The following is a 22,981-nucleotide window of genomic DNA, read 5'->3' as shown; positions in this document are numbered from 1 at the left end:
ACAGTGACCAGCAGAGAGGGCAAGCGCACACCAGTAGCAAACCCTCAGGACAGGAAGCTGCTCTAGGGGTGGCGTGGGGGGGGGGGCTTGTGGGAAGCTGTGAGCTGTTTCAGAACTCATTGTCCCTGGATGTCTTCAGGGCTCCCAGCCTCCCTTGCAGACACGCCCTGGAGAAGAATGGATAAGACAGAGAATAAATCCTTGTTCCAAAGCGCAGCAGAGTTGCCTACAGTGGAGGCCCCTTCATCCCAACCAAAATGGCTGGCTTCCCTCTGTCCCAGGAAACAATGGAGGAGTGTGCCTTTGGGGTCAGATCAAGCAGTTGGAAGGTTACAGCATCTGTTGTGGCTGTAGAGACTGATACAGGACAGATATGTTTTGTTGCAGCTGGGGCAGATTAAGGCGTCCAGTTGTGCTGCTGCAGATACACCGCAGCAGTTCTTTGCTTTGCATTCCTCCCAGTGGTCGTCCCCCCCCCCCCATCACTGCTATGAACTTGACTGGTACCACGGTCGTCTGCAAAGGATTCCCACACAGTGATGTTGAAGTTGCTGGCCTTGATGTCACATTTGCGGACATTTTTGTTAACACAGAGTTGATCTGCCAATTGGCCTGGTGCTGGAGGCCAGCTCCCCATAGAGGACGTCCTTGGGGATCCTGTCCAGTGGGTTGTTTAAGAGACAGGTCTCTTTTATTTCCTGAGAGGTATCCCTACTGAAGAATGGTGGCCAAGGAAGCAGGGAGGAACTTGCCTGAATCAGGGCCAATCCGGACCCCTGGCCCCCAATTTATATGTTTGTGAGTTGGTGGGGGTTAGCTTGTATGATGCCTGAGTCCCTTGGGGTCCTGGATCCAGCTAGGGTTAAAATCTCATGGAGGATTCAATTGTTGAACTGACCAGGCACCCTTCTTCTGGAGAACCAAACTCTGGCTAAGCACCTGGAACCCCTGGAGTCTTGCACCATTGGGAGACTGGGGCCGTAGGCAACAATATTTTCATCCCAGCATTCTGGCCTACGAGCATAACATTCCAGCATAGTTTGGCCTGGAAGGAGCAGGGTCTTCTCTGTGCCTACTCTCTCCCAAAAGAGGTTCCTTTAGCTTTCCCCTCCTGCCCTTTTCAGCCTCAGAAGGTGATCTTTCTTTTTCAGAAGGCCTTTGACTTTGCTCTCTAGCCGGCTGCTGCTTACTCCTGCAGTAATGCGATTTGCCTGTTTCACAGGAAGCTGGGATGTTGCTTGTCTTGTGCCCTCGAAGGCTTGGCTGGGCTGGCTGGGCGCCTGACCACCTTGGCTCGCCTGCCATTCCGCGGCTTGGCGCCCACGTTTCGCGCCGCTTCGCCACTTCCCGCCTGCGCAGCCCTGCGCTCCCTCTAGGACCCGGGGGGATCTTTGCGCCCCCCCCCCCCCGCCGAAGCGCGTCTCGGTGCAGGGCTGTAAATTCCTCCTGTCAAGCCCCAGATGCGGCAGCGCCTCGCCGCTCTCGGCTCTCCCCGGGCGGCGGCGCTGCGCCCCGGCTTGCAGCCTTCGTGACATGCGGCAGCTCCACCTGCCGCGGCGACTCTTTCCCCGCGGGCTGCGGGCGATCCGCTGCGGGGCTGCCCTGCCCGGAGCCGGCGCTGCTCGGGGGCGCCGCAGGGTGAGGCCGCCGGCGGAGCGCCGGTCCCGCAAGCCGCAGCCTGGACGGAGGTCACCTTGCGGCCGCCGCTTTTCCCGGAGGTAAGTCCCGGGAGGGAAGAAGGGGGGAAATGGAGTCTGCGTCCGTCCCGCCTCTGCCCCAGCCCGAAGCCGCGCGGGGGACAGACGCCTTTCCGAAGGGGCGCAGCGCTGCGGGGAAGGACCCTCGACGAAAGGGCGCCGGGTCCTCCGACGGCAACGCGCTGAAGTCGGCAGCCCCGATCTTCCGGCAGGCGAGGCATGTGCGCCTCCGCGGGGTTTCGCGAGCTGAGCTCCCCCAAAGGCGCCGCGTGGGGCATTGCTGCCCTGGGAGACTCCGAGAAGGGGTCCCTTGGGACAAATCCATCCCGGTAATTCCCCACCTGTGAATCTGGGCTCGCAAACTGGTCGAGCTGGAAGGGACTCGGAGGGTCATCTAGTCCAGCCCCCTGCAATGCTCCGCCTGGGGCTCGAACCCGCGACCCCGAGAGAAGAGCCTCCTGCTCTGTCCCTGGCGCAGGCGCGTCGGGAGCCCCATGGCCGGGCCCCTGAGCAGGACGCATCCCCGGGGGCGCCTCCGCGGAAGAGAGGCTGCCAGCGGGCCGGGCGCGTCGGGCGGAGAACTGCCTGTCGCCCGCGCTCAGCTCCCGCACCATTTCCAGTGCTTTCTCCCCAAGGGCCGGGCTCGGGAACGTGCGCTCTGCTTCCTTCCCGAAGGGTGAAGATTTATGGGGAGATGCTGAAGGAATGCAGAACAAACTTCTGTGAAAACGACTAACAACACATTCCTATGCAAGTCTACTCTGAAGTAAGTCCCAATGAATTCAGTGGGCCTTACTCCCAGGTTGAAACTTATTAGAGCAGCAGTAATAAGAAGAAGAAGAAGAAGAAGAAGAAGAAGAAGAAGAAGAAGAAGAAGAAGTAGTACCACACCCTTCTGGCTGGGTTGCCCCAGCCACTCTGGGTAGCTTCCAACTCATATAAAAACATAATAAAACATCAAACATTAATAGCAACAATCTGATCCAATATAAAACAGTCACAACAATTTAAAAATAAACAACTTATATCAAATAAAGCAAAAATTAAACATCAGCAAATAATAATTAAATTGTTTACACTTATCAATTACAATAATTACTAATCTATAATCAATAAAGGAGATCATGTATTTATTCTTCCAGTTCATCAATATAAATTTCTTGGCTACCATTAGAGCGTGTAAAATCCATTTTCGTTGTCCAGTGGTTAAGTTCCATACAGTAGGTATATAGTACAGCAGAATATTCTTTTTCTGAAAATTTTAGTTAAAGGCATAATCTCCTTTAATCAGTGGATTGATAATATGAACTTGCAATTTATGAATGGACTGCTTACAGACATAGACTCTGCTTGGATAAAGACAACAATATTTGGAACAAATTTATACAAAAACTAGTAGGCTATTTTAAAAAAATGTATAATCAATAAAAATAATAGCAAATCACAATGCATAAAATACCACAAAACATACAAAACCATATAAAATGATGAAATTGAGAAACAAGGACACACAAATTATTCTTAAAATTAAAAAAATATATCCCTGAACTCCTCTCTTCCCAGCTGCGCCTGCTGTTCTCAAAGTCGTGGTCTGAGGAAGACTCCCAGGCCTGGAGAGGGGCGCAAGGCAGGTGGAAAGAGCCATTGCCTGATGGCCAGCAGAAAGTCCCTCTCCCCTCACGTAAAAGTGCAGCTATTTGTAAGCTCCACTGAATTTTGGAAGTCCCACAAAATTCAACAGAACCTGGAAGTAAGTAGAGGTCTATAGGATTGTGTGGGTGAAACTGCTGTTTATTTCCAATTAAAAATGGATCTAACGCATCACTGGTCCATGGGCCACCAGTGCTCTATGGTGTTCCTTCAGGTGGTCCCCATAATCACAGCGACAGTAATTCAGAAAAGCTTCTAAACTGTATTTCCAGGACAAATGGTGATTCCGTAAATGTCAAATTGTAACTCTTTCTTCTGCACTTTAATGCAGCTACAGTGGTACCTCAGGTCAAGTACTTAATTCGTTCCGGAGGTCCGTACTTAAACTGAAACTGTTCTGAACCTGAAGCACCACTTTAGCTAATGGGGCCTCCTGCTGCTGCCGCGCTGCAAAGTTCTTAACCCGAGGCACTATTCCTGGGTTGGCAGAGTCTGTAACCTGAAGCGTATGTAACCTGAAGTGTATGTATCCTGAGGTACCACTGTACACTGAAAGTGCAGAGAGAGGGAAATGGAGAAACAGACAGATGCCAAAATGTCGTGTCTGAAAAAAGACTCAGTGATACTGACCAAACTGTGGTTCACACCTGTTCTAGCATGGTAACCCACAACTCCAGATTTACTTGATAGAGTGACACTGATTTATTGTCACATGAATTCTGGACCTTGGGTCTCCAGCACTGTCGGTTTCATGCATTTTCACTGCAGGTTTGCCTATTTTTTATAACTAATTCTTGAGATTCTTGAGACAACCAAGTAAAATTTTTACGTAATGCTCCCGTTAATGTGGAATTTGTCGAAATATTTATAGTATTTACGGAAGTTATTCACAGTTTTTCTTAATGGAAATGGAAGAACACCAATTATCTGAATGCAGGATATTGCTTCATAAGGTTATAAATACTTTCCCTGAATACATACAGGTTGCACAGGCAGTGTTCAATATAACAACCCGAATAATTTTAGTAGTTTTATTCAGGATGAAGGCCATTTTGGCAAGTATCAGTGGGATGTCAGAGTTTGCATTTTGCCAAAAGTAGGTCAATGTGGGGTTTGATGATTGTTAGTCATAGTCTCAGATCATTATTGTAGGGTTGCCATATTTCAAAAGGTAAGAACCAGGACACCCCAAAAATTGTTTTTACAATAACGCCAAAAAAATGCAGTTTTCCAATTGACTTGCCTAAGATCCAGGACAAAGGGCCACACTTCAGAAATTTCCCCCGGATGTCAATTCCGCCTTTGTAATCCCGGTAATGTCTGGCAGAATCCAGATGTATGGCAGACCCACATTATTAATACATTGCTGAAAAACCTGTCTCAAAGACAGGTTTTTGAAAAAACTGTCTCGGGCAGAGCCATAGCTGCAGGGTGGGGGCTAACCAGGGGGGCGCCATTGAGGCTCCCAGCCTGTGTATGTATAGAAATGCACGGGGGCAGGGGGGAGTGCCAATCTGGGTTTTTGACCTGGGTGAAATAAAACCTACCGGTAGTTTCACCGCTGCACCTGAGCTTATATTGATTAATCTGCAAGCTCAGGATAGTACTAGAGTAATTTTAATGGCATGAAGCCAAAATTTGAATAGCCTAACTTCCAAAAAATTATCTTCAAGGGTCCTGTCACATGACAATTCAGTTAGCTGTTGTTCTTTTTGTGCAGACACATTGAGCAATAACATCCATTCAGTACTGGATGCAGGCACCTTTGGGGGGGGGCTGTATACCCCCATGCCGTCACTATTTGTCACTAAAGCACATTCTGCTGAAGCAGAAAAAATCCACGTGATGCCAAAGTGCACTTCTCAGTTTAATTCTTACTAATTTTCCAAACAAATGTTCTATATAATTCGGAAGCTATTTCTGCTGCAACACACAGGAGGCCATAATGTCAGAAAAACTGGAGGTCTGCAATGAGCAAGCAAGAATACAATGAAGTTTAAGGTTTAAGTTTGAGCAAACCTCAAATCGATTGAGACTGACCTTTGCAGAGTTCACTACACATCTAGCCTTTCACCGCCACCACCTTCAGAGTGAGGGAATAATAAACCCATATGGATAGGAAGGATAGGAACTATTTATCATCACAAATGCCATATTAGTTTTATCAATCTTTAATTTGTGATAAAAGTGGGCATCTTCAGTTGCTTCAGGGCAAGGGCACTTTCTATCCAGATAGTAACTTGATCAAGTGCATTGCTTCTTAGATGGCATATTTGGGATCATAATGCCTCCTGGTGATCTCTTTCCTCCCCTTAAACACCAGCTGAGGCCATGGCAAGGAGCTGCGAAGCCATAAAGAGTAGGTTTTCTTTGCATTTGCAATGCAGGTGGAAGCCCTTATAGCATGGCAGCAAATCAGAAAGTGCCCCTTCAAATCTTGCCTCTGCCATAATCATGCTGGACACCCTTAGGCAAATCCTTTCAGCCTCTGCTCCCCAGCCCTAGCTCAGTGGTGATGATAAGGGCTGGTAAGGATTGCTGTGAATTACTTTTTGAGAGCTAAAAAAAAAGTGTTGTATAAATGCTTATTAATAGGTTGTAAGTAACCATGGCTGTGTGAGGACAAGCAGAGTCACACAAATATACCCGTATTTTTCGCTCTATAACACGCACCCGACCATAACACACACATAGTTTTTAGAGGAGGAAAACAAGAAAAAAAATATTCTAAATGAAACAGTGGATGTATGATTTTTGTGGTTCATGCTGTGGCCACAGACATGTGATCTGATGGTGAATTTGGGGTGACCCAGTGCAAAAATCCTGAGGATCCATGTGGATCCGTGCTTTGAAACCACGTTTTAGGTGGGGAGGGAAGGAAAAGCACTCAAGGGACAAGGAACACACGTGGGGTGGGTGGAGAAGGATGCTGTTAATAATGCAGAAGAGGGGTATAAGAGGAGAAGCAAGCAGGCTCTGCTTCTCTCCCTCCTCCCCGGCTCGCTGAAAAACTTTGCTGCTATTTAGCCAGCTGAGTGGGGAGGAGAGAGGGACAGAGAGCCTGCTTGCTTTAAAGGAGCCAACCGGACAGGAGCCGCTTACACTCGTGTAAGCGGCTCCTCTCCTCCCCCGCTTTGCTCCTTTAAAGCAAGCAGGCTCTCTGTCCCTCTCTCCTCCCCACTCAGCGGCTCTTCTCCCGCTTTGCTGTTTCCAAGCGAGCCACGGAGGAGGGAAGGAAGGGGAACCATGGATCCTCTGCTCACGACTGCAGCAGATCCCCCCTGCGACCCGTAGGCATTCGCTCCATAACACGCACAGACATTTCCCCTTACTTTCTAGGAGGAAAAAAGTGAGTGTTATGGTGCAAAAAATACGGTAATTCTCCACTGCAGTCTCTCTCCCTGCACCCAAGAGCCTCTCCTAAGAGTTAGGAAAGGGGCGGGATGGAAAAACCAAGCAAGCAGATGCACAGAGAGGCATTCCAGGCCTTTCCTGAGCTCCCCACCCAGAGAAAGGTGTTGTTTTTGGGGAGCATGCAGGAGCTTGCAGTGTGGAGGTGGTGAGGAATTCCCCTTGAGTGACCGTTCTCCAGGAGTGTTGCATTAGATAAATCCATTACCTTATTTTATTGTGTGCTTTTGTAGCAAACAGCATTCTAATGCATTAATGATTGCAAACAGAGGCAAAGGCTGTTTTTTTAAATATAGATTTAATTAACATGAAGCACAAGAGCTTGATTTTGTGCCCACAGAGTTTGAGTGAGTCTGTCTGTGGAAACATGCAAAACTGCAGCTTCTGCTCATGGTGAACGTTTCGCCCAACCTGTTTGCCACGTGGGGAGAGCTGTGTGGCGCTGAGCCTGAGCACCAGCGTTAACTCTAAGTAGTCTGTTTCTCAGGGCAGAAGGTGACAGAGTAGATTTACACATTACTCTGCTAATGAGGAAAATGCATGTATTTCAGACCTTGCTTTACTTGTTTTAGACTTCTGTGGAAGCTTAAACGTTGGCATGAAACTGTGGAGTTGCAATACTATCCATCAAGATTTCAGGGGATATCCAGCAAAGGATTTAAATTGGTTTACCAGTGTCAGACTATCTGTGATATCAACAACAGTTTGCAAATTACGTACTGTTAATTACATAAATATCACTGTCTGTACTTGACTGCATTTCATTGCCCTCTGGCCATAGCTTCATGCATCTGCTGAAGTGGCCTGTAGTCCACAAAGCTTATGACGCAAGGCTCTGTCCTGCTTGCTGCAGCACGCTAACTGTGCTACTCCTCTGTAAATCTTCCACCAGAGGCCAAGAAAGAGATCAGGAATGAGATGCTCCCAAGATTGGTTTAAATTGTCACATGTTTTGAACAGCAAGTGAGAAACCTCTTCTTGTGATATGGCACCTAGCTTAAAAAAAAAAAAGCTAATGAAGAGAAAATAGCTGATATACCCTGGTAAACGAAGTATGACTGGTTCCTATTCTGCTACTTAAGACATAGGGTTAGGTCTTCTTGTATCTCTGGTGGTGGGAGAAGAAACAGAAATTTCAGCTGCCCTCAAACACAGCTTCTTCTTCTTTAGCGATCACTCATAGCCAAGTAAGATTTTCTTCCAAAAACACAGTCTTAACAGTAAGTCTGTAAGTGACTGTGGAGCCAATTCTGGATCCACATGACCTTCCACAATGGGGACATAGGTTTCCGGGTTGGAGTTGATCACGGTGAGGGTTTGCCAAGCGTGCCTTCCTCTTAGCATGTTTCTCCCTTTCATCCTGAGTTCAAGCGTCTTCAGAGTCCATGACACCTTTGGTAAAGGCTGTTCTCCAGTTGGAGCGCTCACAGGCCACTGTTTCCCAATTGTCAGTGTTTATACTACTTTTTTTAGATTTGCCTTGAGAGAGTCTTTAAACCTCTTTTGTTGACCACCAGCATTACGCTTTCCATTTTTAAGTTTGGAATAGATTAGTTGCCTTCAAAAACAAAAATCAGGCATCCAAACAACATGACCGGTCCAGCAAAGTTGATGTTCAAGAACCATTGCTTTAACACTGGTGATCTTTGCTTCTTCCAATACACTGACATTAGTTCGCCTGCCTTCTCGAGTGATATAAAAAAAATTTCAGAGACACTGTTGATGGAATCTTTCGAGGAGTTGGAGATGCCATTTGTAAGTGGTCCGTGTTTCACAAGCAGACAGTAAGGTTGGCAGTACAATAGCTTTGTAAACAAGCATTTTGGTTTCCCTGCAAATGTTCCAATCCTCAAATACTCTGCACTTCAGTTGGGAGAAGGCTGCATTCATAGAGCTCAGGCGATGCTGGATTTCAGCATCAATGTAGCCCCTTGTGGAAAGATAACTGCCCAGGTAGGAGAAGTGATCAGCACTTTCTAACATTACACCATCGAGTTGGATTTGTGGCACTGCAGATGGGTTCTTTGGTGCTTGTTGGTGCAGCACTTAGGTTTTTTGGATATTGAGCAATAGGCAATTCTTTCTGTAAGCATCTGCGAAGATATTTAGGATGGTTTGGAGGTCACCCTCTGAGTGTGCACACACTACATTTTCCTCAGCATACTGAAGCTCTATGACAGAAGTTATGGTAACCTTATTCTTTGCTTTCAGCCTGCTCAGATTAAAGAGTTTTTCATCTGTTCGATATATGATTTCTACTCTGGTGGGGAGTTTCCCTTCGTCAAAGTGTAGGATCATGGCAATGAAAAAAATAGAGGCAATAACACAACCCTGTTTAACACCTGATTCCACTGTGAATGGTCACTTTGAGAGCCATTGTTATCTGCAATTATTGCTGTCATATTATCATGGAGGAGCCGAAGGATGTTCACAAGTTTATCTGGGCAGCCAATTTTCAGAAGGGCAGTCCACAGGGCATTACGATTTATAGTGTCGAGGGCCTTAGTCAGGTCAATAAACACCATATACAAGGCTTGGTTTTGCTCTCTGCATTTTGCTTGAAGCTGTCGAGCGGTGAAAATCATGTCCACTGTTCCCCTATAAGGTCAAAACCATTTTGGGATTCAGGAAGGGTAGCCTTGGATATTGTTAAGAGACGGTTTGCTAAGATCTTTATAAGAATTTTACCAGCCTCAGCTAATAAAGAGATGCCTTGATAGTTTCCGTAACCCGCTTGATCATCTTTTTAAAAAAGATTGATAATTTTGACACCCCTAAAGTCTGCTAGGATTTCTGTCTCCAATATTTTTTTGATGGGATTGTGAAGTTGTTGTGTAAGTTAAATTCAACACTTTGAAGAGTTTGGCAGGTATCTCACCAGGTCTCTGGCTTTGTTGTTTTTCATTTGGTTAATAGCTGTACACAACTCTCCCAGATTTGGAGATACTGCAAGCTCATCTCTAATTTGTTTTTGGAGAATTTGTGAGAACACCTCAGCAGCTACGGGGGAGTTGCGGTTAAGGAGATGCTGGTAATGTTCTTTCCAGTGCAGTTCAATAGCTTCTTTATCTTTTAGAAATGTGGTACCATCTGTAGAGCATAGGAAGCTTATGCCATAATTTAATGGCCCATAGATGGTCTTTGTGGCTTTAAAGAAACTCTGTACATCATGAATGTGGGCTCAGTGCTGGATCTCTTGAGCATTTTTTATCCAACATTTTTTATTCTCTGGTTCTTCTTTGAACCTCAGCCTTAGCGTTGGCATAGTTATTTTTCTTAGTGGCGCAGTTTCTATCTCTTTTCCAGATCTGAAAGGCCTTCCTTTTCTTGTCAGTCATTCATTCAATCCCACTGTCATTCTCATCAAACCAGTCCTGGTGTTTCTTGGTTTGGTATCCAATAGTTTGCTCACAGGCTGCAATAATAGATGTTTCTAGCTTGGTGAGCTCCCGTTGCTCGGTCCCTGCTCCTGCCTACCTAGCAGTTTGAAAGCACATCAAAGTGCAAGTAGATAAATAGGTACCGCTCTGGCGGGAAGGTAAATGGCGTTTCCGTGCACTGCTCTGGTTCGCCAGAAACGGCTTAGTCATGCTGGCCACATGACCCGGAAGCTGTACGTCGGGTCCCTCGGCCAATAAAGTGAGATGAGCGCCACAACCCCAGAGTCATCTGCAACTGGACCTAACAGCCAGGGGTCCCTTTACCTAGTGTTCCTCAGTGTTATCAGGGAACTCCAAAAGCAGATGGTCCTTAAGAGTCATTTGGAAGCAATCCTGCTTAATAGGACCTTGAAGGGCTTGAGTGTTCATTTTGCACCTTTGGGTCTGGTGCATAGACATGGAAGAACCCCAACAACCACTTTTTTTTGGAAGTTTTTTAAGGATAAGAGGCAAGAGGGCAGAGGTGGAAAGCAGAATGGTGCTTCAAGAAAGCAAATGAATAATTTTAGAAAGTGAGATTAGCCTAGGAGTTCATGGCAGAAACCTAGGGTTCTCTTCAAGCAATGCAGCATCTTGGATGGTCAGGGGGGGGGGCGGGCATGAGGGACAAAGCAATATTGGCAGCTTGGGCTGTGATGGACAGGTGACTCACTGAGGTTGCACATAGCACAGAAAATGCCCGGGGCTGGAGGAAGAAGCAAGCAAGATAGCAAAAGGAAGGAGATGGGAGCTGTCAAAATACCAGTTTGTGTATTGGAAGGGAGATACAACCTCTTTGCACGATGGAGGACTAGTGAAGCTGGGTCATATAAAGGGACTGGTTCTGGGTAGGCCAGAATCATGTCCCAGTGCCAGCGCTATCTTTAGGTGCCAGTTGCAGATCTGTCTCTTGCTTCAGATGTTTTGCATGCTGTGGAGGTGGTCTCTGTGGTAAAAAGAAAAGCCGACAGACAGTTGACATTTTATCTGATTTGATGAGTGGGTACAGGACTTTGTTTGTGGATTTGTATGTTTGTTGTTACCCTTCCTAGTGTCTTACGATGGAGGGCGGGGTGCAAATCTCACAAGTGAATGAATAGCTAAAGTACAGCAATCCCACCCCAGGAAGGGCCATAGGTGGTTTGTGCGGCAGGGAGAAACTTGAGGTTGCCACTTCACCCTTCACTGCAACACTGTGATAAGAGTAGCAAGTTCTACAGAATATTTTTGGCCTCATATGTCATTGGGACACATTACCAGACATGGTATAAAAATCTTTATAGGAGTGTATTCCCACCCACCCTGCACATTTAGAGAAGGGTGAAAAATACTGTCGCTGAAGAAATTAATGTCAAACATACATGGTTAAAACCTTTGTATTTCAGGACTCTGTAATGTTCCTGAGAATCCCTTTTTTATCTTGCTTGTGAAAGGAGATTTTAAGCATTAAGATTAATTCCTGTGTGAAATGCAGCCCTGATTTGCCTGATAAATCTGCATTCGTTTTATGTTCACAGCAGGTTATGCCATTGTAGTGCCAAATACAACATGAGAAGGTTCTGCTAAAAATAGTTTTTGCAATTCTGGCTTGACTTTCCCTTCCCATGCTAATACAAGTGTGTAAACATTTGTCAATCAAATGAAATTGGGTGTTAGAACATAGGAGACGTGGTGGGGGTAAAACAGCAGTCCCTCTTGACCAGGACTACTCAAAGTGGTGGTTCATGAATTGGGTCCACAAGCCATTGGTTGTCATTCCTCAGGGACATCCAAGGTGGGGGGGGGTGCTTCAGGGACCAAATATGGTACTGGTCCCTGGCACATTGGCATTGGCGGAATTGCTAGTCCACCACATCAGATAGTTTGAGAAACAGGGGTCTAGACCAGAGGTCAGCAAGGTTTATCTTGCCTGGGCTGGATCGGTCCCGCAGAGATCCCTCCGTGGGCCGGATCGCGCTCACTCGCGATTTCTGGCACCATGGAAGCAAGTCCCCTGCCCCGCCGCGCTCTGCCGGTTTAGCGCAGCATGTGAGTGGGCAGCTCAGTTGGGGGGCGGCTCGTGGGCCTGTCAGTCGACCTCTGTGGGCTGCTTCCGGCCCCTGGGCCTTAGGTTGGTGACCCCTGGTCTAGACCATGTTGTCATCTTGCAGAAGGGGGAGCAGGTGCTGAGTTTGAGTGAACACTAACTTACCTAAGTGCATTTAGTGATAATTATGTAAACCTTTTCCTGTTGTAAGCCTCCTTGAGCATGTATGGAATAGATGGCATACAAATATAGTGATGGTGATGGTTAACAGCTCTGTCTCTTAGCCCTTTTACTACAGTATCTTTTCAATGCCGTGAGAATCCTCTGTGGTGAAATAATTTTTAGCCCTATCATTTCCACACAAGAAGCAAATTGCCCAGGAAAAGTGATTTGTAAGGCCTAGGGATGAATGGGGCTGTTGTGCTAATTTGTGGTTTATTCCCTTTCTCATGCCTCAGGATATAGGATCTCTTCATCCCATGCGATAATCGTCCACAAAGATTCCACTTCAGTGAGATGGTAGAGGAAAGCGAAAACAGGATGGATGGCTTGGCTGAGCAGAAGAGTGTCCTTAAGCACACCAAAGCAGCTGATGCCAAGAAGAGGAACGGGCTGATTAACACCAGAAACTTGATGGCTGAGGGCAGGGAAGGTTTGGTGTCTGTGTACCCCACCCCCCAGTATCCGAGTCGGCAGATTGGTACTCTCTACTCTCCGGGCTACCCACGGAATGACCCGGTGCAACAACTCCTTGACCCCAATACACTCCCACAGACAGTGGAGTCTCGCTACCACCCGAATATCATCCTCTATTCGGAAAGCATGCTGCGATCGTGGGGAGAGAGTGTGAGTGCGGAGTGCTGTGAAACCACCTTCATTGAGGACAGGTCACCCACCAAAGACAGCCTGGGATACTCTGATGGCAAATTTGTTAGCCTCTCCACGGATGAGATCAAGATCCATACCCTCTCCTATGAAGTGGAAGAAGAGGATGACTTCCAGGAAGTAGAGGTCAGGCAGGTCTTCTTGTCATTAGTTGCAGGAGTTTTTCTATGATGTGATCTGGTCCAATGGCATGCCTTTATTATTACACGATTAAAGACTACTTGGAGTCCAAAGGGACCACCACAAAAGAGGTTGCCCGTTCCCTCTCTGCCTGAGTGGCTACTCTGGGCTACCACCCTTCCAGCTGGTCTCCATTGCAGGTGAGTAATTCTGCTACATCTCTCCATTAGGTGTGATAGGCTCGGTCACGTATTCCCAGTGCAGAGACATAGCAGAATTACGCAGTCTGAGAATCCTTCCCTGCTCAGGTGCTGAGTTTGTTTTGAAAAATACTGTATATTTTAAAACAAACTTAAAATAAGTTTTGGTTTCTTTTTTTCAGATGACACCACTAAGATTCTAGTGTTTGTGTATTGCCATTTATGTGTTGCTGTTTATGTGTTTAATTATGACTAGTGTGGGAGAATACGTATAGTTGAAACATGTTCAGTTTGCTCAGAGTGGTTGTCAGTCAACACATGTATTTAAATGAAGCTTGTATACGATGTCAGTTCTTAAAATGGTGTGTGGCTTCAGTGTAAGTGAAAAGTCACAAGTAAAACCCCTCAAAACTACCGTCATCTTCAGTTTGTGGATTTTTAGGCTACACTTGGGACTGTCCTGAAATATCAGGTGGGGGAGCAGGTAAATATTTGGCTCCCTGCTTGGTACTTGCAATATCCTCTGCCTTTGACCATGTGGTGTAGAGGTGTAGAGTAAAGGAAGATCCATTACTTACTCTCTCTCTCTCTCTCTCTCTCTCTTTCTCTCTTTCTCTTTGTAAATTAGTCTGTGTTTTGCTACCCAGAGCTTAAATACATGATCTTACACACACCCTTTCAATTGAAACCATGCATTTGGAGAGGATCCCTAACTTGGCAGAGAGAGAGAGAGAGAGAGAGAGAGAGAGAGAGAGAGAGACAGAGACAGAGACAGAGAGAAAGAGAATACATGAAATTCAGGACATACTATCAGTACAGGACATAGCATTTTACATTGAAATACAGGAAAATCCTGTATTATACAGGACAGGTGACAACCCTATGAGATGTCCTAAAATACTGAGGGAAAATAGACTGCTATTGTTTTGTGTCTTTCATTTTTAATTTTTTTATTTTGCAAGCAAATGAGACTCTTCCCTTGCAGAGCCCAATGCAGCAAAGTGAAACTGTTTTAATTTCAGTTGTTTTCAAGGGGAGACATTTAAGCACACATGAAATCAATGAGACTCAAGGTACTTTACTTCAGTTGTAGTCTTGTGTGCTGTCTCGATCTTTGTGGAAAGCAGTTAAAGCACTGCAATACAATTTGTGCTGGAATTAATATTCTTGCCTAGTTACCCGGCCATCCCTAATATCATTGCTCAGATGCAGGGTCCCTGGCAGACAATTATATTAGTTGCCTGACGTTGTTCCAAAGACTTGCTCCTATACATTAAATAGCACAAGCAATACATTCTTCAGCCAACAAAAAGTCCCATGCCAATAAGGAAGCAAATTACAAAATGTGTATAGAATATATAATGAAATCATGCAGGTCTGGATGCTGGCGCAATTTCTTTTCCATTGCACAGTCATTAGATGTTCTTGATTTTTCTTTTTGCAAAAGCAGAAAAAAAGTCAAAATGAATATCTGATTTATTTATTTTTTTACTAAGATTGGGGGAATCATAGCCCCCCTCCCTAAAGTCATGCTATCATTTTAATTGAAATGTAGCCCTCAAGAGAAATAGAGAAACCAGGGGTATTTCTCCACACAGCCAAAATTTTAAAAACAACAACAAAACCAAAATCTAGTTTCCTTTATCTCAGCAGCCAATGGCGCCATCAGGGCAGGGCTTTGGGCAGAGGTTCAAAGCCCAGCTCAGGTGGATGAGCAGGACTGGCTTGCCATTTTTGGTAGCCGTCAAAACAGGAATCCCCCGTTAAGTCCAGAGCCTAAAATTATCCAAGTGCACCACTGACACCAGTCCATGTGCACAAAAAACTCCAGCATTGCCCAGGTGTAAAACTTGGGTTCATTGATATTTAGTCTGCTGATTGGCTTAATTTAATTAAGACAGTCCATGAACGGCAATAATCTTGCTTTCCTCACTGTCTCAGCCTGGTAAAAAAATCAATAAAAGGGGTGGGGGACCACAGTCTTAAATGGCTCAATTTCAAATCCCTTAAAATAAAGAAAGTCTTCCCAAGCCTTTTTCTTCGCTTGGCAAGCCTCTGAGTTGCTTCTTTGGCGATACTGTCACCAACTACACACTGGAGTTCAGCTACTAATTCTCATAGGCAATATCCCTCTCTGTTGGCAGCTAATGCATTGCTTTGAGTGACTTTTCCTTGGAAATATGCTTTCTACCGTTACTCTCAGTGAAGTGCCTAAATCGGGGGGGGGGGGCCTTCAGGCCTGGTGGGCCCCCTCACCCAACCCCCAGGAATCTCCCTAGGCTGTGCCTCCTCTCCATGCCCTTCCCAAGTACTTTTGTCTTGCCGGAAAGTGTCTTTGAAGTGTGATCATGCCTCTTGCTTGCCAGCACAGAGAGCGAGGGTGAGGCATGTCGCCGACTGTACAAATGCACAGTCCTTTGCTCCATCCACTATTGCCTCTGGCTCAACCCTCTGCTTGCACATAGCCCCTCGGAAGTTGCTCTCAAACGAATGTGGCCCTCAGGTTGAAAAATCTTTCCCACCCCTTGTCTTAAACCACAGTGTCCTTCCAACACACAGTTCAGAATGCCTCCTAATTTGGATATTTATCCAAAGTGTCTCTCCTTACTTGGTTTCATGCCAGCTTCCAAAATTCTTTTGTGTTCTTATTCTTAGTGTTACTCAGATTGTCTTCAGTTGCATCTTCAACTGTTCCCTCTTAAGAGTTTCTGATCACAGGACTGATCTACACAATGCAAAATGCTGATACACTGGAGAGTTCTGTTTTCTCCAGGAAAATAATAATCTGTGCTTGCACTGAAACCTGTAGAAATATTTTAATTCAGCCTCAGCAGTAATCTTGAGATTAGTCTACAAATCTGAAGGCTTTTTACTAAACATTTGAATAAGAGCAAGTATTGGAATTGAGGGGAGAAGAAACTAAATGATTTAGCATCGTGTAACTGCGGGTGCTGCATTTAGTTTGAGGAGACCCAAATTCAATCCCTCGCACAGTATGAACTTGGACCAGCCATTGTCACATTGCCTGATCCACCTCCTAGGACTGTTGTGAGGACAAAGAGGCATGCATGCCAACCAGAGTGGGAACTTGTTTCTGATACACACCTGGGCTGTAAATTCCAGGTTTAGCCCTGATGCTAGCCATGGCTTTCTTGCCAGCCTACCTCCTTGTCTATTTCTGTCAGACACTTTCTTTTTCTGTGAACAAGCTGTCAGACACCAGTTGGCATGGCTGAGAAGGAATTCTCCTTGGATTCCTGGTTGGTAGCTAGGAGCTGGTGCTTTCACCAGATAATTTCAATAGCAAATTATATATTTATTGGTATTGGTTCACCTGTTATAGACTCAGCGCTCTATTCTATTCCCCTTCAGAAGAGCTGCTGATGTACTGAATCAGCGTGCAAGATGGACGCAAGGGCGCACTGAGTGCCCACCCTCCACACTGCCAGCTTCTTCTGCCCCCAGCAACCACACATACAGAATGAGCATCATGCATGAAGAGTTTCACACAGTCTGGAAGCCCAGTTGTGTATGATTCTTGTTAAGTTGTGGGTCGACATAGCAGACGACACAGCGATTTCTCCAAAGCAGCTCTTTATTTTGTAAGCTGGAACAGAACTAAACTGAGGAGCTCAGTCAGCCTGCTTATATAGAGCTCCAGAACAATGTAACTGTTGCCATTTTCTAAAACTATCCAATCACTGAACGTCACTTTTCGATCCTTCATTTGCATAACTATCTACAGTATCCCCCTGCTGGCCCAGGGTGAGAACTTCAGTTCTCACCCCTCCCCACCGAGATAAGGTGTTAGTTACAATCGTAATGATTTCCTTATATACAGCACTACACATAATGGTTCAATTAGGCACAAATTAGGCACAAAAGCATATCGGTTACGTTTCCCATACTTAGACCAACAGTGATACATGTCCAACAACATAGTCCTTTAAATAAGTTGGGCGCTTGGAAACTCTGCCAGACCGCCGGGGACTGGTAGCCAAGTCCGGGGGGCCACACAATTCTTGCTGAGGCTGTGGTGCAACCCTAGGTGGCGTTGAAACCAAATCCCCTGGATCCGCTGCTGTGGGTGGAGCCTCCACAAGAGGAGTGGTCTGAGCCTGTGGTAAGTCTGGCAGACCCTCTGAAGCGGCTTGGTTCGGCTCCACGCTGGCAGTTTGCGAGGGAGGTGTAGGTGGAGCCTCGCCATCTGTAAGTGTCTCTTCTGGAGCCACGAGCGCAGTTGGGGGCACCACGGTAGTGTCCAAGTCCCCAACCCTGCGCCTAAGCTGGTCTATGTGCCGGCGCCACAAGCGCCCGTCTTCGAGTGCCACCTGGTACGAGCAAGGTCCAGTGACTCCCACTACTGTGGCTGGCACCCAAGGAATGTCCCCCACATAGTTCCGGGCAAAGACCTGGTTTCCTGGAACAAATGACCGTGGCGCGTTGGCACAGCCTGGGGGTTCGGCCATGGCAAAGTCCGGGTGCAACTGGTCGAGCAGTGACCTGAGGCGGCGGCCCATAAGCAGTTCAGCAGGACTCCGCCCTGGGGCCGCATGAGGGGTGATGTGTTGCACGAACAAGTATTCGGCGACCCGCTTGTGCCAGTCTCCCCGGTCCAGGCGCGCCAGTGCCTCTTTTGCCGAGTGCACCATTCTCTCCGCTTGCCCATTGCTGGATGGATGAAATGGTGCCGTTAGGGCACGGCGGATGCCCAGTCCCAAAAGATACCGCTCAAAAGTGCCTGACGTGAACTGCGGTCCGTTGTAGGAGACAAGGACATCAGGACACCCATGCGTCGCAAAGAGGCCTCGCAGCACCCGGATGACGGCCTCGGTAGTGGTGGAGGGCATCAGGGCCACCTCCAGCCATTTGGAATAGGCGTCCACCACTACCATAAAGGTCCGGCCGTAAAAGGGGCCGGCCAGATCGATGTGCACCCTCAACCAGGGTGTCTTTGGTGTCTCCCAGGTGTGTCCCTTAGCTGCCGGTGGTGCAGGCCTTGATTCTTGGCACGCTTGACAGGCGGACACCCAGGCAGTGATGGCATCGTCCATGTTAGGCCACCAGACGTAACACCGAGCCAATGCCTTCATTTTGACAATTCCCGGGTGGCCAACGTGCAGAGCCTCCAGGACGTGTTGACGGAGTCTTTGGGGAATCACGACGCGGTCTCCCCACAGCAGACAGCCGCGATGAGCCCAGAGTTCATGTTGTCTGGTTGCGAAGGGCTGGAACTCTGATGCAAAAGGCCCTTGTGGCCACCCCCTCCACACCCAGTTGAGCACACGGCTGATGGTGCGATCCTGGGCAGATGTGGAGGCCACAGTGGCAGCCGATACAGGCGCTGCCAGAAGATCCTCAATCAGGAGGAGTGATGAAGCTGGAGCCGGGTCTTCCACAAACGCTGGAAGAGGGCAACGGCTGAGGGCGTCGGCATGGCCCATCGATTTCCCCGGGCGATGGACGAGCCGGTAGTGGTAGGCAGCCAGGAAAACAGTCCATCGCAGCATGCGCGGTGAGAGCACCGGTGGAGTTGGACAATCACCGGCGAGGAGGCCCAGGAGCGGCTTGTGGTCAGTGATGAGGTCAAAAGTCCTGCCATAGAGGTATTCATGGAACCTCTTCACTCCAGCCACAAGTGCCAGTGCCTCCTTGTCGAGTTGGCTGTAATTCCGTTCCGTCGGAGATAGCGTCCTGGAAAAGTAGGCGAGCGGTGCTTCTCTTCCGTCTGGAAAACGGTGACTAAGGACAGCGCCGATGCCAAGAGGTGAGGCATCGCAGGTAAGGACCAGCGGCCTGGCTTCACTGTACTGTACCAGCACACTGTCCGATGAAAGGAGAGCCTTGACCGCGTTGAAGGCCGCCGTCTCCCGATGACCCCAGGACCAAGGCGTCTTTGTGCTGAGGAGTTGGTGAAGAGGCTCAGCCACCGTGGCTTTGTGGGGCAGGAACATGTTATAAAAGTTCAGCAGCCCCAGGAACGCCTGCAACTCCGTCTTGTTCTTTGGGATGGGGGCCTGCTGGATAGCGCGGATCTTGGATGTGGTCGGGTGAAGGCCAGAGGCGTCGATAAGATAGCCCAGGAACTCTACCTGTGGAACGGCGATCTGGCACTTCTCCCTCTTTACCTTGAGCCCGGCCTCTTGGAATCTGGTCAGCACGGCATGGAGGCGCTCGAACAGCTGCTGGTGTGAGTCTGCGGACACCAAGACGTCATCAAAATATGGTACCACGCCCGGAAGCCCTTGCAGGAGACGCTCCATAAGGCTTTGGAAGATGCCAGGAGCCACACTCACCCCGAACTGCAATCGGCGGCAACAGAATGCCCCTCGGTGGGTGACGATCGTCTGGACTTCAGCAGTGGCATCATTGATGGGCAGTTATTGATAGGCTTGGGCAAGGTCCAGCTTAGCGAAGACCTTACCCTCACCCAGGGAATGCAGCAGGTGTTGGACAACAGGAACCGGATAAGCGTGCTGCTGAAGTGCCTTGTTGATTGTGCACTTGTAGTCAGCGCAGATTCTCACCAACCCGTCTGGCTTGACAGGCGTGACGATGGGGGTTTCCCACTTGGTGTGGTCAACCGGCTCCAAAACTCCTTGGGCGATCAGCTTGTCCAGTTGTTCATCCACCTTAGCCTTGAGAGCAAAGGGAACCCGGCGTGGCTTTCGCTTGATGGGGGCGACTTGTGGATCAAGGCTAAAGGAGATGGGCGTACCTGTATGTTGCCCCAAAGTGCCGTCAAAAACCTTGGCAAAGTCTTTGAGCAGACCCTCAGTCTCTGCGTTAGAGATGCAGTTGATGCCGGTGACTTCCAGGCCGAGGGCATCAAACCAGTCTAGCCCTAGGAGGCTTGGCCGCTGACCTTCGACCACCACCAGCCAGAGCAGGCCCAAAAAATCCTTGAAGGCGATCCGGAACCGGCCAACGCCTACCACGGGAATGTCGTTTCCCTGGTAGTCTCTCAGGTGTACACGGTGAGAGTCGAGTTGCCTTTTGGACACTCTGGGTACCAGTCTTTTGATGGTGCTCCAAGACACGATGGACAGGGCAGACCCGGTGTCGATCTCCATGTCACATGGAGCTCCTTCAATGAGCACTGTGACGTTCAGCTTGCGTCGCGTAGGCGAGTCGGTTTGGCCAATCGTGGTTCCAGACGGGCAGCGGCAGTTGGTGAGAGCGAAACAGCTTTCCTTGGCAGACTGGAGTAAAGACTTGGACTTGCGAGTCGGTGAAGGGGGGGTGTCAGACGGAGCCGATCGGCAGACCTTAGCGATGTGGCCCCTTCTGGAACACATCCTACAGATGGCGTCTCTGAATCGACACTTGGCACGGGAATGGTTGCCTCCGCAGCCGGCACATTCCGGTTGGCCCTTGGACTTCTGTTGGAACTTCCTGCGCTCCCACTTTGTCTGGTGCACGTCATCGTCTTCACTGGAGGATGCCTCATCACTGCTGGCCTCTTCATGATGCACTGGAACTGGCTTCCTAGCAAGACGCGGGCTGCTGGACTTGCAGATCTCCTGGGCAAGCTTCTGCAGCTTCTGAGGCCACAGCCTCCTCAATGGCTTTCTGTAGTGTGAGGTCTGGCTTGGCGAGGAGACGCCGTTGCAGATGTATGTCCCGGACCCCGCAGACGATTCGATCCATCAGGGCATCGTCTAAGTCTCGGAACTCGCAGTGCATTGCAGCCTGTCTGAGGGCGGTGGTGTAGTTGTTGATTGACTCCCCCTCTGCCTGGTTCCGGTGGTAAAACGCATGGCGGGCAGCAACCTTGGATGGCTTTGGCGCGTAGTGGTTGCGGAGCTTCTCTTGGATCGTGTCCCATGGTGTTGCCTGGACTGCTTCAGGCGCAACCAATGCTCGGCCGTCTCAAACACCTCAGGCCCACAGAGGCTGAGGAATAGGCCCCGCTTCCGTTCCTTTGATACTGCTGTCAGCTCGTTGGCTTGGAGGTAGCAGTCGAACCGAGCGAGGTAGGAGTCCCATGATTCAGAGGCTGGCGCAAACGGCGGTAGAGGCACAAGTGAAGCCATGATTCCGATGCCGGCGTGAAGGGCGATGGATGGAACACAGTGCTCTAGCCAGAACAGTCAGCTCTGAATTGGTTCTGTCCAGTGATTTCGCTCAGTGATTCAGCTCAGTGATTCAGCTCAGTTCAGAGGATGGCCGCATCTGGCTGTGCTCTGATGTCCATCGATCCCATCCTCGTCACCAGTGTTAAGTTGTGGGTTGACATAGCAGACGACACAGCGATTTCTCCAAAGCAGCTCTTTATTTTGTAAGCTGGAACAGAACTAAACTGAGGAGCTCAGTCAGCCTGCTTATATAGAGCTCCAGAACAATGTAACTGTTGCCATTTTCTAAAACTATCCAATCACTGAACGTCACTTTTCGATCCTTCATTTGCATACAAAACTATCCAATCACTGAACGTCACTTTTCAATCCTTCATTTGCATAACTATCTACAGTATCCCCCTGCTGGCCCAGGGTGAGAACTTCAGTACATAACAATTCTTAATTGTGCAGAAGTCTTCACACATGCAGATATACCCACAGATATAGACTTCTTTGCTGCTGGTCTTTGCACTGTATGCTCAGATCACATTTGTGGAGGCAGAGTGGTCACTTGATTGGTTTTCTTTTTTGAAGTGGGCTCCTCATGCTCACAGGGTCCATATTCAAGGGGTGGTGGTGAAATGTTTCTCAGACATCCCCACAGAAGGGACACTTGAGACTGGCATGCTAGCTACAGTGGGCAGAAGGAGTGGCATACTGGCAGCCTCCCTAGAAACATCAACCAGCAGAAGGGCTGGAGATTCAACTGCTGGCAGATGAGCTGCTAGTTGAAGTCCCTGCCCGTGCTACATCAAACTTTCCTGGAAGTTAAAATCAGTAAACTTGTGGACTGATTTATGGCCAAGCAAAAATACTGCCACTATTTTAAATTCATCACACTATGCACAGAAGGTAAATGGAAGAGGGTTTCGGTGATTTTTCCAGCGGAGTGAAATTATTAGCAGTAGCAGTTCCCCCCTCCCCAGTTTCTTTGAAGAGTTGATGCCACATATGGTGGGGCTCCTTTCAGTATCCACCAGTGGGCAGCTGCCATTTTTGTTTCCCAGAAAGTCCAGAATAATGTTATGTCTGAGGCATTCTGGGAAACAAAAATGGCAGGTGCCAGCTGATGGCTATTGAGAAGAGCTGCACCACCAATATCTTTTCTTTTTTGTTTTTGTTTTAAAGAAATTGTTACTTTGCATCTGTCACCCATGAGAAAACTGCCCACACTGGACATTTCAAACAGTTTGGTTGCCCCTGAAATATTTTCCACTTTCATGAATTTCACCCCTCCTCACGAATGCACTGTAGCTCCTCTCCAATTTAGTTGTGAAGGTTATCTATTGAGAACCTCTTCCTCAGCCTTAGTCACCGTGTCAAGTTCAGTCTTTTTTCTTGTTCCTCACTTACCCTGCTGAAGGCACAGTCTTAACCCAGGCTGGCTCTAGAGAGCATGACAGAACCTTGAGATTTTGCACATGTGTGAGATGCTTTTTATATAATTGCCAAG

The 22,981-nt window shown here is 48.0% G+C and overlaps 1 protein-coding gene and 1 long non-coding RNA gene across 4 annotated transcripts in view; one reads left to right on the top strand and one right to left on the bottom strand.

Annotated features, from left to right (window-relative positions):
• The window catches only part of LOC310767488, a 111,753-nt gene that overhangs the window by 61,941 nt on the left and 26,831 nt on the right, over window positions 1–22,981 (bottom strand). The window lies entirely within an intron of this gene.
• The window catches only part of SYNDIG1 (synapse differentiation inducing 1), a 28,584-nt gene continuing 7,141 nt past the window's right edge, over window positions 1,539–22,981 (top strand). The window contains exons 1-2 of one of the 3 annotated variants that reach the window (XM_083624504.1): window positions 1,539–1,718; window positions 12,662–13,214. In XM_083624504.1, the coding sequence (XP_083480630.1) occupies window positions 12,720–13,214 (495 nt within the window). In that variant the 5' untranslated portion in view covers window positions 1,539–1,718; window positions 12,662–12,719. Of the gene's footprint in view, window positions 1,719–3,317; window positions 3,448–8,609; window positions 8,712–12,661; window positions 13,215–22,981 lie in introns of those variants that run through there. The other 2 variants (XM_083624506.1, XM_083624505.1) reach the window with 2 other exon arrangements.

This window comes from Podarcis filfolensis (genome assembly GCF_964270895.1).
Source record: "Podarcis filfolensis genome assembly, chromosome: 7".
Lineage (NCBI taxonomy): Eukaryota > Metazoa > Chordata > Lepidosauria > Squamata > Lacertidae > Podarcis > Podarcis filfolensis.
Note: the sequence above shows the minus strand (reverse complement) of the source record. Positions and strands in the feature narration are given on the sequence as shown.